Here is a 13,858-nt window from a genome sequence, read left to right as displayed (position 1 = left end):
AAATAAAAAAAATCCACATTTGTTTTTAATGCCTGATTTCCTTGGAATCCTTTGTTATCCATGCCAATATTTCAAGAATAGAAGCTGGACTAGGATACAAAGAAAAACGTAATTATAAAATATGAGCCCAAAGGGATTCCGTCTACTGCTATATGGCATCCATGCACATGGCAATGTCGCTGGCATGCCCTTAGGCTCAATTCTACAGGAAAGTTTAAAGAGCATCTGTCAGCAGATTTGTCCCTATGACACCGGCTGACCTGTTACATGTGCGCTTGGCAGCTGAAGACATCTGTGCCGGTCCCATATTCAGTGCTGAGTATTGCTGAGAAAAATTATGTTTTATTATAATGCCAATGGGTCTCTTGGAGCAACAGGGGCGTTGCCGTTACACCTAGAGGCTCTGCTCTCTCTGCACTTTGACAGGGCCAGAAAGTGTAAACGTCATCACACCTGGCCCTGCCAATCAAAGTGCAGAGAGAGCAGCAGTTGCAGAGAGAGCAGAGCCTTTAGGTGTAATGACAACGCCCCCATTGCTCCTACAGGCTTATTTGCATATATTAAAACATAATTTTTCTCAGCAGTGTGGACACATATGAACATGGGGCCAACACAGATGGCTTCAGCTGCCAAGTGCCCATGTAACAGGTCAGCCAGTGTCATAGGGACAAATCTGCTGACAGATGCCCTATTAAAAGAGAAATGTATGACTATTCCTTTTGTGTCTCTACACAGTCAGTTCTACTTGGACACTGTCCAGATTGTGTGGACACACTCCCAACTGGTAATCACAGTCGTCAATCTAGTCAAACATTTCTAAGATGAATACTATAGGAAATGCACAATGCTGAGAACTACGCTCCAATACAATGATTTAATAAACAGACTTGTCAGGAGAGTGGACAGATCCTCTTTAAATCTTATTCCAATTTCTCAATGGTAGAAGAAGTTCAAAGTGCTGAGTGCAAGAATACCGACCAATTTATGCAATTTTTAGGCAACTTCCCTATAGAGAAATGGGCAAAAATAGACAATAATCTATATTTTTGGGTGACCAAAAGTTGACCTGGAACCATGACCTTCTTGAAGAAGACATAGGTCTAGCAGACCAAACAGCAGCAGCATCCATGTTGTGGCCACCTCTAGGTGCTCAGAGAACAAGGCTTCTAGAATGACAGCCTCTCTAATAGGATTATTATTATTATTATTATTATTATTATTATTATTAATAATTATTAAAGCACCATAGCTTCCATAGCGCTGTATATATGATAAGGGGTATACACACATAATACAGACAATTGCACTAATCATAAACAAGACGAGTTACAAACTGATAGAGAAGGAGAGAGGGCCCTGCCCGTGAGGGCTTACAATCTACATGGAATGGGAGAAGGACACAGTAGGTGAGGGTAAAGCTGGTCATGGCGGTATAGAGGCAGCAGGGTCACTGGTTGTAGGCTTGTCTGAAGAGGTGGCTTTTTAGGTTTCTTTTGAAGGATTCCACTGTCGGTGAGAGTCTGATATGTTGGGGTAGCGAGTTCCAGAGTGTGGGCGATGCACAAGAGGAATCTTGGACGAGGTTGTGGGAAGAGGTGAAAAGAGGAGAGGACAGAAGGAGGTCTTGTGAAGATCGGAGAGTGCGTGTGGGGATGTATCGGGAAAGTAGCTCCGAGATGTAGTGAGGGGACAGGTTATGGACAGCCTTGTATTTATTTGTTAGTATTTTAAAGTGAGTGCACTGGGCAATGGGGAGCCAGTGAAGGGATTGGCAGAGGGGAGAGGCAGAGGAGTAATAGGGTGAGAGGTGGATTAGTCGGGCAGCAGAGTTGAGGATAGATTGGTAGATTGGAGGGGTGCGAGAGTGCTAGATGGAAGGCCACAGTGGAGAATGTTGCAGTAGTCTAGGCGGGAGATGATGAGGGCATGTACAAGCATTTTCGCAGATTCAAAGTTAAGAAAAGCGCAGATGCGGGAGATGTTTTTGAGTTGGAGGCGGCAAGTGGTGGAAAGGGTTTGGATGTGCGGTCGGAAGGAGAGGGCAGAATCCAAGGTCACTCCAAGGCAGCGGACTTGGTTGACCGGGGAGAGTGTGCAGCCATTGATCGTGATAGGTAGGTCTGTTGGGGGGGGTTGAGCAAGATGGGGGAAAGATGATGAATTCTGTTTTATCCATGTTGAGTTTTAGAAAGCGAAAGGCGAAGAAGGATGATATAGAAGATAGACAGGATTGCTCCTGTCTATAAATACCAACCACATAAACCTGTCCTGTGTATTGCTTAATCTGCAGACAGACCATCACACGTACAGATTCTTCACTGTACATCCCTATCGACCAGGAACAAAGTCTTCCACTGTTTGTTTTCTGGGCTGACATTATAGGGGCTTTCTCAACTGGAGCCTTTTTATAGAGAGAAATGGGAAAGGTCATAGAAATATATGTGTATAATTAGCTACAGAGAGATAAGCCAAGTTTAATTACTTCCTCTCATCTCTGACTAGACATTTGGGCTGAAGTTGTTAATTATAAGCATTAATAATATATACACTGGGAATGTAAGTGGATGATTTGCCACGGTTCATAGATTTAATATGTCTAGAAAAACATAGAAACACTTTAGAAGCTTTATAGAAATTCTGTGTAAGAATTGGACTGACAACAATAGGCAGAAAATTTGATATAAACGTGTGATAAATGATGATAGATAGATAGATAGATAGATAGATAGATAGATAGATAGATAGATAGATAGATAGATAGATAGATACAGATGTAGCAGGGGTAACACACACTCTTAACTCAAATTTCTTAATTCATTGAAAAGCAATTGCTTAATGCATTTAGTTTAGATAACATGTCTCATAAAGCATGTGTGTTGACCCTGCCACATCCGTAGATAGATAGATAATTAGATATGAGATAGATAATAGATAGATAGATAGATAGATAGATAGATAGATAGATAATAGACAGATTGATAGATAGATAGATTTATATCTGCTTTATTAATTATTTGTGCCTTATGTATCTCACCACATATCAATATTGCATTAGCTGGACAGGGATTGCCCATTCAGAGAAATTCAATACTTCTTTGTATGCTGTTGTCTTGGCGGCTCCTGACCGTACAGCAATCATAGACACAGCTCAGTACTGAGATGTCCAGGGGGCAAAACAAAATCATAACTGAATGTAGACATCCCAAATAATTTCTTGAAAATTATAAACCAGTGAGTCACAAACAGGCTCTTCAATCTCAGCTCCTGACCCAACAAGGTTCTTCTGTTCGGCTTTCAATGGTTGACTTGTGTGTATCTCAGTGAAGGCACCTGAGTTCAGCGGCTGACATCTATTGTTTGACTTTCAGCCCAATCTTTATGACTGTGTCTTTAGGTTTTACTTCTGGAACAGAAAAAAGTTTATTAGGTCAGCACACATAAATGAGAGATGACCATGGGGACTGTGCTGCCTCCATACACACTGTGTGTACACACCATGGGGTGAAGAGATTTCTCTGAATAGAGCTTCATACAGATCGGCTTCTGAGATTTTTATGTAATGTCAACTTTTTAGTTTTTTTGCTTCTTTTATTTTATGGTAGATTATTTCATGTTCGACTGTAAGCCATTATTCATATTAGAAATGGCTTCATTGTTCATTTAGCACCAACATATTCTGCAGTACTGTACGCAGAATGCCAAACTAATTTATCAAATATTATTTTAGGGCTGGTCAAAGATGTAACTTTTGACATCATATTAGAAATAGTCAGAGTTTTAGCAAGTCCCCCTAAATAGTGTACAGACGTCCTCTACTGTGTCAGAGGGACCAGTCTTAGGGCTCCCTTAGGCAGCAGGGACTGGGTGCATCCTACAGCCCCTAAGTTATTATCTTGATTGTCCCAGCCTATGGCTAGTCCATGACTTTCCCAGAGGAAAGATGCCTGACTTTAGGTTCCTGGTTGTCTGCCCTTGAACTGTACCTCTGCCTGTTTACCGACTCTTTATTATCCACCACCTGCCCTGACCATAGCCTTTCTATTGACCCATTGCTGCCTGCTCCAACCTCAGATTACTTTCACGAATTCTCATGAACCTTGCCTGCCCTGATCTCTGCCTGTTTCCTGACTACGTGTATTGCCTGATTCCTCAGTGCTTCACACTAGTGTCCCTGACCCCCGTGGCTCAGCCCATAACAACTGGGACTATTCCAAGAGGTAGAAGCCTGGTGGGTCCCCTGCAATGAAGACCAGATCCCTGTATAAGGGTCAAAGGGTGAAAACCAGGGGACTGCCAGGAATCACGCCCTTTGGTTTAGCCCGAAGTCAAACTGGTTACTTGGTACAGCATGTCCACCCCACTGCCCGTTACACAAATGATGAAATTCACGTAAAAAATCCGCAGAAAGAATTGACCTGCTGCAGAATTAAAATTTCCATGTAAATTTTTTTCTGCAACGTGTGGATGAGATTTTTTATGTCTCATATTGTAATATGCTGTGAATTTTCTGCCTCCAAATCCAGATGGAAAGTCCACAGTATATCTTCTACGTGTGAATATGCCCACCATGCATGATGTTAATGTTTCCCTATGGTAAAAAAAAAAAAGTTGCAATAAAAAAATTACAATTTGTGACATTTTATTTTCTCCTGGGAAACATTTACATCTTTGTGAGTGCCATGGGTGACTCTGTGTCACTTATACAATTGTTGTCCCTATTTCTTACACTTGCCTATAGAAGGACAATACATTTTTCTTTTTTTATTTCTTTTTTTTTATCATTTATGTTCTGACCAAACTTTTTTCTTTTCCCTTCCAGTGGGGCCTCACATTGGACGTTACTGTGGACAGAACAACCCAGGGCGAGTCAGGGCCTCGTCTGGAATCATGTCCGTTGTTTTTCATGCAGACAATGCAATAGCAAAGGAAGGATTCTCTGCAAACTATTCTGTACTACAGAGCAACGCAGAGAAAGGTGAGTTTTGCATTGTTCATCTGTGTCATGTATGTTACTGCACAGCCAGTCATGTGCAACACTGAAGAAAGTCTACAGAAATCAGATCAAATGAAGGATATTACACTTTCTTATATGGCGCCAAGAAATGACCTATATACAGCAGTACCAGATATACAAGTAGTGATGAGCGGCAGGGGCAATATTCGAATTTGCAATATTTTGCGAATATTTGGTAGAATATTCGTCATATATTCGAGAATTCGAGATTATTTTCTTAATCGCGAAAAATCGGCAATGTAATGTGCACGAAATACAGATGTGGGTCACTATAACTACATTTTTTAAGCTGCTAGAAGTTTCCTGAGACTGGAGAAAATAGTTGGTACGGCAAAACATTACAAAAGCTTTAAATTCAGATAGAGGCCTCCAATATATTCGAGATTGCGAAATCGGCACCAATGATGTGAATATTTTGGCGCAATACGTGAAACTTCTCATTTTAACAGGTCTGACTACATAACATCTCAGCGCTATGTATGTAGCATGTATGTATGGACAGCAGAACCTATCAGCTACACTATATCAGGATATAACCTACACTGACTAGCTATCTGTATTATATATAAGCTAACTATCTATCTAATGTAATGACACAGGAAAGCACAGAGCACAGCAATGACACCGCTGTCTCTCTCAGAACTCCATAAAACTGCAGAAGATGTCTGCTGGGGAGGTTCTTATATAGTAAGGGGTAGGCAACTTTCCTATTGGTTGCTAGGGATGTTGCTAAGCTCAGACAAAGACATTGCAGCCTTCTCATTGGCCCACAAGCAAGAAGGGAGGTGACTGATGAAAAATAAATCTAGAATATTTGAAATTACTAATATATATCGCCATATTCTAAATATTCGCGAATTCTTGAAGTGCCGATATTCGCGAATAATATTCGCTATTCGAATATTCGAGCCCAACACTATATATAAGAATAGTAAGACATATAGACACACACGTCTTAAATAGTTTGGGCTTTCATGTGCAGTATTGTATTTTAAGCATTACAGTATGTGCATAATAGCCAATATGTAACAATCAACTTCATATATCACACAAACATGCCAGAGTCTCTTTAAATGGATTATCCGACTCCTGAAATGCCCCTCAAACGACAGGACCCCTTACACACAATGTACTTACCTGGCTCCCCGACACCCGTGTCGCTCTTGGTCCTCGCATAGCCGCCGCTGCTTCTTCTCCCCATGCAATGACCGGAACGAGCCTCCCTAGCATCGCGGGTGAGCCGGGGAGCCAGTTAAGTACATTGTGTGTGAGGAGCCCAGGCATATGGGGGGAAAGGGGGCATGTCAGAGATCAGATAACCCCTTTAAGGGACGTTCACACAGAAGATTTTGACACGGTCAAAACCTGCTTCATATTCCGCGGTAGAAGCCGCCATGGTTGTTGACTTCAAATGCCATAGAGCTGCTCACAGTTTAGCTCCACGGAATGGAGCTAAACCGCAAGCTGACACCCACCACGGCATAAAGGGGCACCCATCTGGACACTGCGCCAAGAAGCAGCATGTCCCTTCTTGGCGCAATTGTGGTTCCAAACCATTGGCCCGCAAACTGAAACTCTGCCTTCCATTGAAAACAACTGGACGCAGACACCATGCGGCCACTGTCAGAACTTTGGAATGGTGTCCACTCCAAAATTCTGCTGTCAAATTCCGCCGTGCGAATGGTCCCATAAGGGAATCTGTCACCATTAAATTTATTGGTACAATGCCTTGTAGGGCTAGCTGAGCTGAATGTATACCTTTCACTTAGTGAGTCGTTGCTTCGGTCTGGAGAATAAATACTTTTAATCCATATGCAGACGAGCAGTAAAGTGCAACGGTGCGGCCTAAGTCGCTCTGTGCACTCCTGTTTCCTTTGCCTGCCCATCCCTCTTTTTCTTAATTGACAGGGTCAAGCAGGTGGTTATGTGGGAGCCTGGCCATCAATGTCAATCAAGAAGGAAAAGGAGGGGCTGGCAGAAGGTGCCGGAGGAGCAAGGGTGCACAGAGTGACTCGGGCCGGACTTTAGTGCTCCCATTTACATATGGAGTAAAAGTACTTTTTCTCTAGAATGAAGCAACAGATCAGTAAGTGAAACTAAGTGTCATTACATTCAGATGTGCTAGCCCTACAAGACCCTGTGCCTGGTTTACCAGTGATTTTCCTGTTAATGTATCCCAAGGAAGGTTATTTAGTTTCAGAACTTTTAAAGGCCACAAGAACAACTGGAAAAGATTATGTGGCCTTCTGCAGTTCCATTTTATTGTCATGGAAGAGCAATGTTCTGACCTCAAAGCACTTAGTAAGGTTACTATCTATAATAGCAGTAACAGCAAAGCAGCTTAACTTCAAAGCTTTCATATATGACCTCAATTACAAGTGAAACATCATATATATTACCCTAAACCCACAGACAGGAAGAGGGTGTCAGGCTGGACAACCCTGAAATTCAAATATGGATGAACGACTAAAGGACTTCCATGCTACATTATAGTCCTGCTACTGTCTACAGATACCCTGCATATCACCCGTAACATATGTTATAAATGTATCAAAGATGGCTTCTACACAGAGAACCTGACCCTGTGTATGGTGTTATTTTTTAAGATTTTGAGTGCAAAGAGGCCCTCGGAATGGAATCTGGGGAAATAACTCCAGACCAAATCACAGCGTCTTCACATTATAGCACCAACTGGTCTACAGAAAGGTCAAGACTCAACTATCCTGAGAACGGATGGACACCTGGTGAGGACACAGTTAAAGAATGGATACAGGTAAGTTTCAACTATGCTAAAGAGATAATGTATGATAGAATTGGGTCATAAATATATTATTTATGTGTAGAAATATTCGCAGCACTCAAATTGAAGTTTGCAATTAGGGTATCCGTCTATTATAAGATATAACTTCCAAAATTCATGATCCAGACATAACAAGGTAAGCTTGAAAAAAACACCCAGTTTATCACACCGGGCTTTTCGGTCCAACAGGACCTTGATCCTAATGTGCAGACCCCCTCTTGTTCTAATAATATATTATTTATACGTTTATGATTATATGAACTCTGCAGAAATGATTTGTTTTGTTCTCTTTAGTGGTCACCTATGGGGAAACATGACAGGATGTGTTTAATTTCCCTGCAGTGCCTCCACAGGAGAAATGAAGCACTGCACGCTGAAATCAATGGACTGTCAATGTAATACACAGATCTGTTGGGTCCTCTAGAGCGAACCATACCCTTTGTAGCCACTCTCTAATCTGGCTGATGATATTTATGAATGGGGGTACCTCCCTTTATTGTAGTTCAAATGACCTAATAGGGTATATGAACATTGGTTTTCTGAACCCCTATAACCAAAACTAGTTAAAAGATGGCATCATGGTAGTGGGACTCGTGGTTGTGGCTCCTTGAAGTCTTCTGTACAGTTCTAAATACCCTAATAAGGACCAAGCTCATTAGAGCTCTGGATAGATACCAGTGCAGAATACACTGTACAATCTATTGTCTTCTCCTGCCATCTAGTGACCCTCAGGACATACCCCTCTGTTTGCTAATGGTGCATACCCTGGGGAAAGAGGGAGCTTTGCATGAGGTGACACCACAGAGAGGGGGATGGTGGATTGAGCGGTCTACAGTCACCCTTGGTCCCATTTACAGATATGAGAGTAGTTAATCAGTGAGAATTAAGAGAACACATAGAGAGCTTCTAAAAGATGGTGGGAGTCTAAAACTATGCATAAGATTAAGTTCGACAGAAAAGAGTCAGATCACACGAAGAGGCAACGTGCCAAGCAATTACAGCAAAGGTATTTGCATATTACATCATATACAGAGGATGCAAAGGACATTTTAATTAAGATTTTTAATTTAGGTGTTCCCTGCTGTGGTGTTATTGCAGCGATATCTTAAGAATCTGTCATTATGGATAAAAGACCTCAGCCTTTGTCTATATATTATTGATGCCCTTGTATGATGAGTCTTTATTTTATTGTTGTTGGGATCGACCAGCTCCGATTGGAGTTACATTGGATCATAGAAAATTTTTGCATCTATCTATCTATCTATCTATCTATCTATCTAACACCATGTTACTCACCGCTCTTCTCCTTCTTTGCCGGTGGCCTGAACTTGCTTGCCCTCCACTGGCTCCAGCTGCTGGTGTCCCATATGGCTTCTGCAGGCTGCAACCTGCCATTCTCGGCTCTTAAAGAGCCAGCATGTACCCTGGTTTCATCAAGCCAGTGTCTGGTCACATGACAGTATTTAAGGAACCTTTCTTAATGGGGGGAGCATGAGCTTTAGGAAGGTGTGCTGTTCTGTATGTCTAACACTGTACCAACCTCTGCCTTTCTACTGACTCTAACCCTCCGCTGCCTGCCCTGACCTTAGTTGTTTTCCATATTGACCCTTTCCTGCCTACCCTGAACCCTGACTTGTTTTATGTATTCACACAAACACTGCCTGCCCTGACCTCTGCCTGTTTCCTGACTGTGTCTCTGATCTTATTGGGCTAACTGCCAACTACACTGAGACTGTTCCAAGAGGTAGAGGACTGATGGCTCCCCTGCAGCAAAATCCAGATCGCTGTATAGGGATACCAAGCGGCTGCCAGGACAACACCCTAAAGTCTAGTCTAAAGCCAAACCAGTTGGTTGATTCAGTGGTTGTACAACCATTGCTTGTAACATCTGTTAATCCATCTATTACTCTATTTGTTATCTATCTGTCTGTCTATCAATCTCCTTCTCTATAATCTATCTATCATTTATCTATCTATCTTATTTAGTGAGCCCCTTGCTTTAGGACATTTGTGCATTGTGTTTGGCTTTTGTTTAGGTATATTAAAACTGACCTATAAATTAAATGTCTACCTTTGAAAACCTGTTTGTATTTGTTTCTCCTAAGAGAATTGAAAATGCTGTGCACATCCATTTCTTCATATATCTTTACAATTGTTGGGGCCCTGATACGGTGCATGAAATCCATTGCATAAACAAGTCATGAAATTCTGTCTGACTGCAAACACCACTAGGGGGAGCTTACTGCATACTGTGATATATATTGAGCTTATAATGTTATAAGCTCTCATACACCCTCTAGTGGTGGCTGCTTACAACCGGAATTTTATAATTTGGCGCTATACTATATATCCTTGCTGGGGATTTGGAGCTCTTTATCAGAAAAACTGATCTCCAACCAGTATGACAATATATTCAGTAATCAGTCAGCCCTAGAACAAGATAGTGTAAAAGCGTGTAGGAATTATTCATGAAACTTTACTTTCCCAGTCGATAAAGATTGCTCAAAATCATAAGGACCCTAGGTATATATATTTTTTTTAAGTCAAGAAAGTAATGTTACTAGCAGGAATGAGGTTTACTTTCCCGGGATGATCAGTACAGTGGCTATGTATTCGTGGCCCAGGAACTTTCTATAAAATGTTAGTCTCCCATTATTTTATGTCAGTGAATGGCAGCATTCATTGGGGAATATCGTCTGACAACAGAGCAAAGCCTTTTTGTGAGTAGGATGACACACAATACCATGATACGTGCCGGCAGTCTGCTCACTTGTCTTGTACGCCTCAAAAAATGTTGATGCTCCTTCCAAAACATCCAGCAGCTCGCCCCCTTGACATAGCTAATGGGTAAACTGTGTGACCTCTGAACTACAAGAGTTTCCAGTGGGAGGAAATGCCACTTAACAAAAAATGTTACCGCTTCCTCTAGATGTCTTTAAGAAATGTCTCTCATCTATCTTCTATCTACAGTATCTATCTATCTATTATCTATCTATCTATTATCTATCTATCTATCTATTATCTATCTATCTATCTATCTATCTCCTATCTATCTATTATCTATCTATTATCTATCTATCTATCTATCTATCTATCTATCTATCTATCTATCTCCTATCTATCTATTATCTATCTATCTATCTATCTATCTATCTATCTATCTATCTATCTATCTTTCTATTCTATCTATCTATCTATCTATTATCTATCTATCTATCTATCTATCTCCTATCTATCTATTATCTATCTATTATCTATCTATCTATCTATCTATCTATCTATCTATCTATCTCCTATCTATCTATTATCTATCTATCTATCTATCTATCTATCTATCTATCTATCTTTCTATTCTATCTATCTATCTATCTATCTATCTATTATCTATCTATCTATCTATTATCTATCTATCTATCTATCTATCTATCTATCTATCTATTATCTATCTATTATCTATCTATCTATCTATCTATCTATCTATCTCCTATCTATCTATTATCTATCTATTATCTATCTATCTATCTATCTCCTATCTATCTATTATCTATCTATCTATCTATCTATCTATCTATTTATCCATCTGTCTGTCTGTGTACAAATCTGGGTTTCACTCCCTTTTTTCAAAAATTTGTGTCCCCATCTATCCCTCAGTTGAACTTGATGGTCTTATGTCTTTTTTCAACAGTAGCAAGTATTTTTCCCCCCTGAGCACACCATGGAGAATTTTTATTCATGTAAATAAAAGTTATGTTTTATTTTAAATTCCAAGGCGCTAGACATATTGTACATTTGTTCAACCGTATTAACTATGCAACTATCTATCTCATATGTAGTTATCTATCTTCTATTTACTTGTCTATTATCTATCTTATATATCTTATATCAATCTTTCTATTTATCTATCTATTACCTATGTTATTTTTATCTATCTATCTATCTATCTATCTATCTATCTATCTATCTATCTATCCTATTTATCGCCTATCTATCTATCTATTATCTATTATCTATCTATCTATCTATCTATCATCTATCTATCTATCTATCTATCTATCTATCTATCATCTATCTATCTATTATCTATCTATCTATCTATCTATCTATGTATTATCTATCCATCTATCTATCTATCTATCTATCTATCTATCTATCTATCATCTATCTATCTATTATCTATCTATCTATCTATCTATCTATCTATCATCTATCTATCTATCATCTATCTATTATCTATCTATCTATCATCTATCTATCTATCATCTATCTATTATCTATCTATCTATCTATCTATCTATCTATCTATCAATCATCTATCTATCTATCTATCTATCTATCTATCTATCTATTATCTATCTATATATCTATCTATCTATCTATCTCTGTACCTATCTATCTATCTCATATCTATCTATCTATCTATCTATCTATCTATCTATCTATCTATCAATCATCTATCTATTATCTATCTATCTATTATCTATCTATCTATCCTATTTATCGCCTATCTATCTATCTCTGTATCTATCTATCTATCTATCTATCTATCTATCTATCCATCTATTATCTATCTATCTATCTATCTATCTATCTCATATCTATCTATCTATCCTATTTATCGCCTATCTATCTATCTATCTCTGTACCTATCTATCTATCTAGTTGTCAATTTATCTATATATTAATAATCGTATCTATATCTATCCTACTCAATTTTTTATCTTTATCTATCTATCTCTGTATAATCTATCTACATATCATCTATCTACCTATCATATATCTATGTATCTATCTATCTATCTATCTATCTATTTATCTATTATCTATTTATCTATCATCTATCTATAATTCTACATCCAGTTTCCTTAATAGAGAAATAATAAGTATACATAACACCAGGAAGCCGGGCAGACCTTCTATTAATAAGCCTTCAGCCCATTGTGTATTGGGAACTAGAACAATAGAGGAGAAGGTCACAGGCTCCTCACTACCTGCCTTGTGAGCATACTTCCCGTGCGGCTTATAATATCTTAATGAAAGTGCATTTCACTACATTTTTACTCACCGACCATTAATAATAGGGGAGGTATAAAAATTTAACACACATGTCCAAGCTGCTCTACATCTAAAATGACAGCTGAACAAGTAGTTAGGGAGATGAGGAACCAGGGCTGACGTTCCCTTGTATATCTTCGGAAAGAGCTTGAATGCGCAATAAAACACTTGAGAAACCGCATCATAGCAAAACTGTAAACAGCATCCTGCTAAAACGAAGGCGATGAATAATGGATGGTTGATCAGCAGATCTTCCAAGCCTTTATACATATTCCTGCAGCAATTTTACCGACTAAAAATGTCATCTGTCTTTGCCAAATACTGTGGTGTTCAGCAACAATTACTCACTTATAAAGTCCGGTTGACGTGCATGGGAAAGTGGGGGATGTATTGGAATCGAGCAACGAGTGTTTCTTATTTATCAAATGATTCTTCACTGTCAGCATCTGCTGCTCCATCTCCACCCTGGACCAGCCGTACACCAGAGGGGATCCAGACTGGAAACACGTGCCCCACTGGCGCCAAATCTACTCATTCAAGGCTGTTGGAACAATTTTTACATTTTTTTAAATCTTAAAATTAGCAAATTTTAATATCAAAATGTATACTGTATATTTTTTCATTTATAAATTCCAATTTTAAAGGGGATGCCCACTCCTTTTGTATTCTGAGGATAGGCCATCAATATTTAATTGTCAGGGGTTCAACACTCCACAACCTCTCCAATCAGCTGGAATGACATAGCGCCATCTATAGGTGTAGTAGACGGAGCGGGTTACTGACATTAAAGAGAATGGGAGCAGCCAGGGGCGGACTGGGAACGTAAAGTGGCCCTGGAAAAAAAAACTAAAAGTGGCCCCATTTTGGAGTCGGGTCCAAATTGACAGAAGGCAGGGCCAGCAATACCATATTGCAGCATCTTATACCACCTCAGCAGAGCCAAATACCACAGTGCATCTCAATATACCACCCCAGCAGCACTAAATACATCC

The 13,858-nt window shown here is 39.5% G+C and overlaps 1 protein-coding gene across 2 annotated transcripts in view; it reads left to right on the top strand.

Annotated features, from left to right (window-relative positions):
• NRP1 (neuropilin 1) overlaps nt 1-13,858 on the top strand; it is a 149,734-nt gene that overhangs the window by 74,127 nt on the left and 61,749 nt on the right. For both annotated transcript variants that reach the window (XM_040434273.1, XM_040434272.1), the window contains exons 6-7: nt 4,820-4,975; nt 7,621-7,787. In XM_040434273.1, the coding sequence (XP_040290207.1) occupies nt 4,820-4,975; nt 7,621-7,787 (323 nt within the window). The remainder of the gene's footprint in view (nt 1-4,819; nt 4,976-7,620; nt 7,788-13,858) is intronic.

This window comes from Bufo bufo, chromosome 5 (genome assembly GCF_905171765.1).
Source record: "Bufo bufo chromosome 5, aBufBuf1.1, whole genome shotgun sequence".
NCBI classification, from domain to species: Eukaryota; Metazoa; Chordata; class Amphibia; order Anura; family Bufonidae; genus Bufo; species Bufo bufo.
This window is presented reverse-complemented; position numbering and strand designations above follow the sequence as displayed.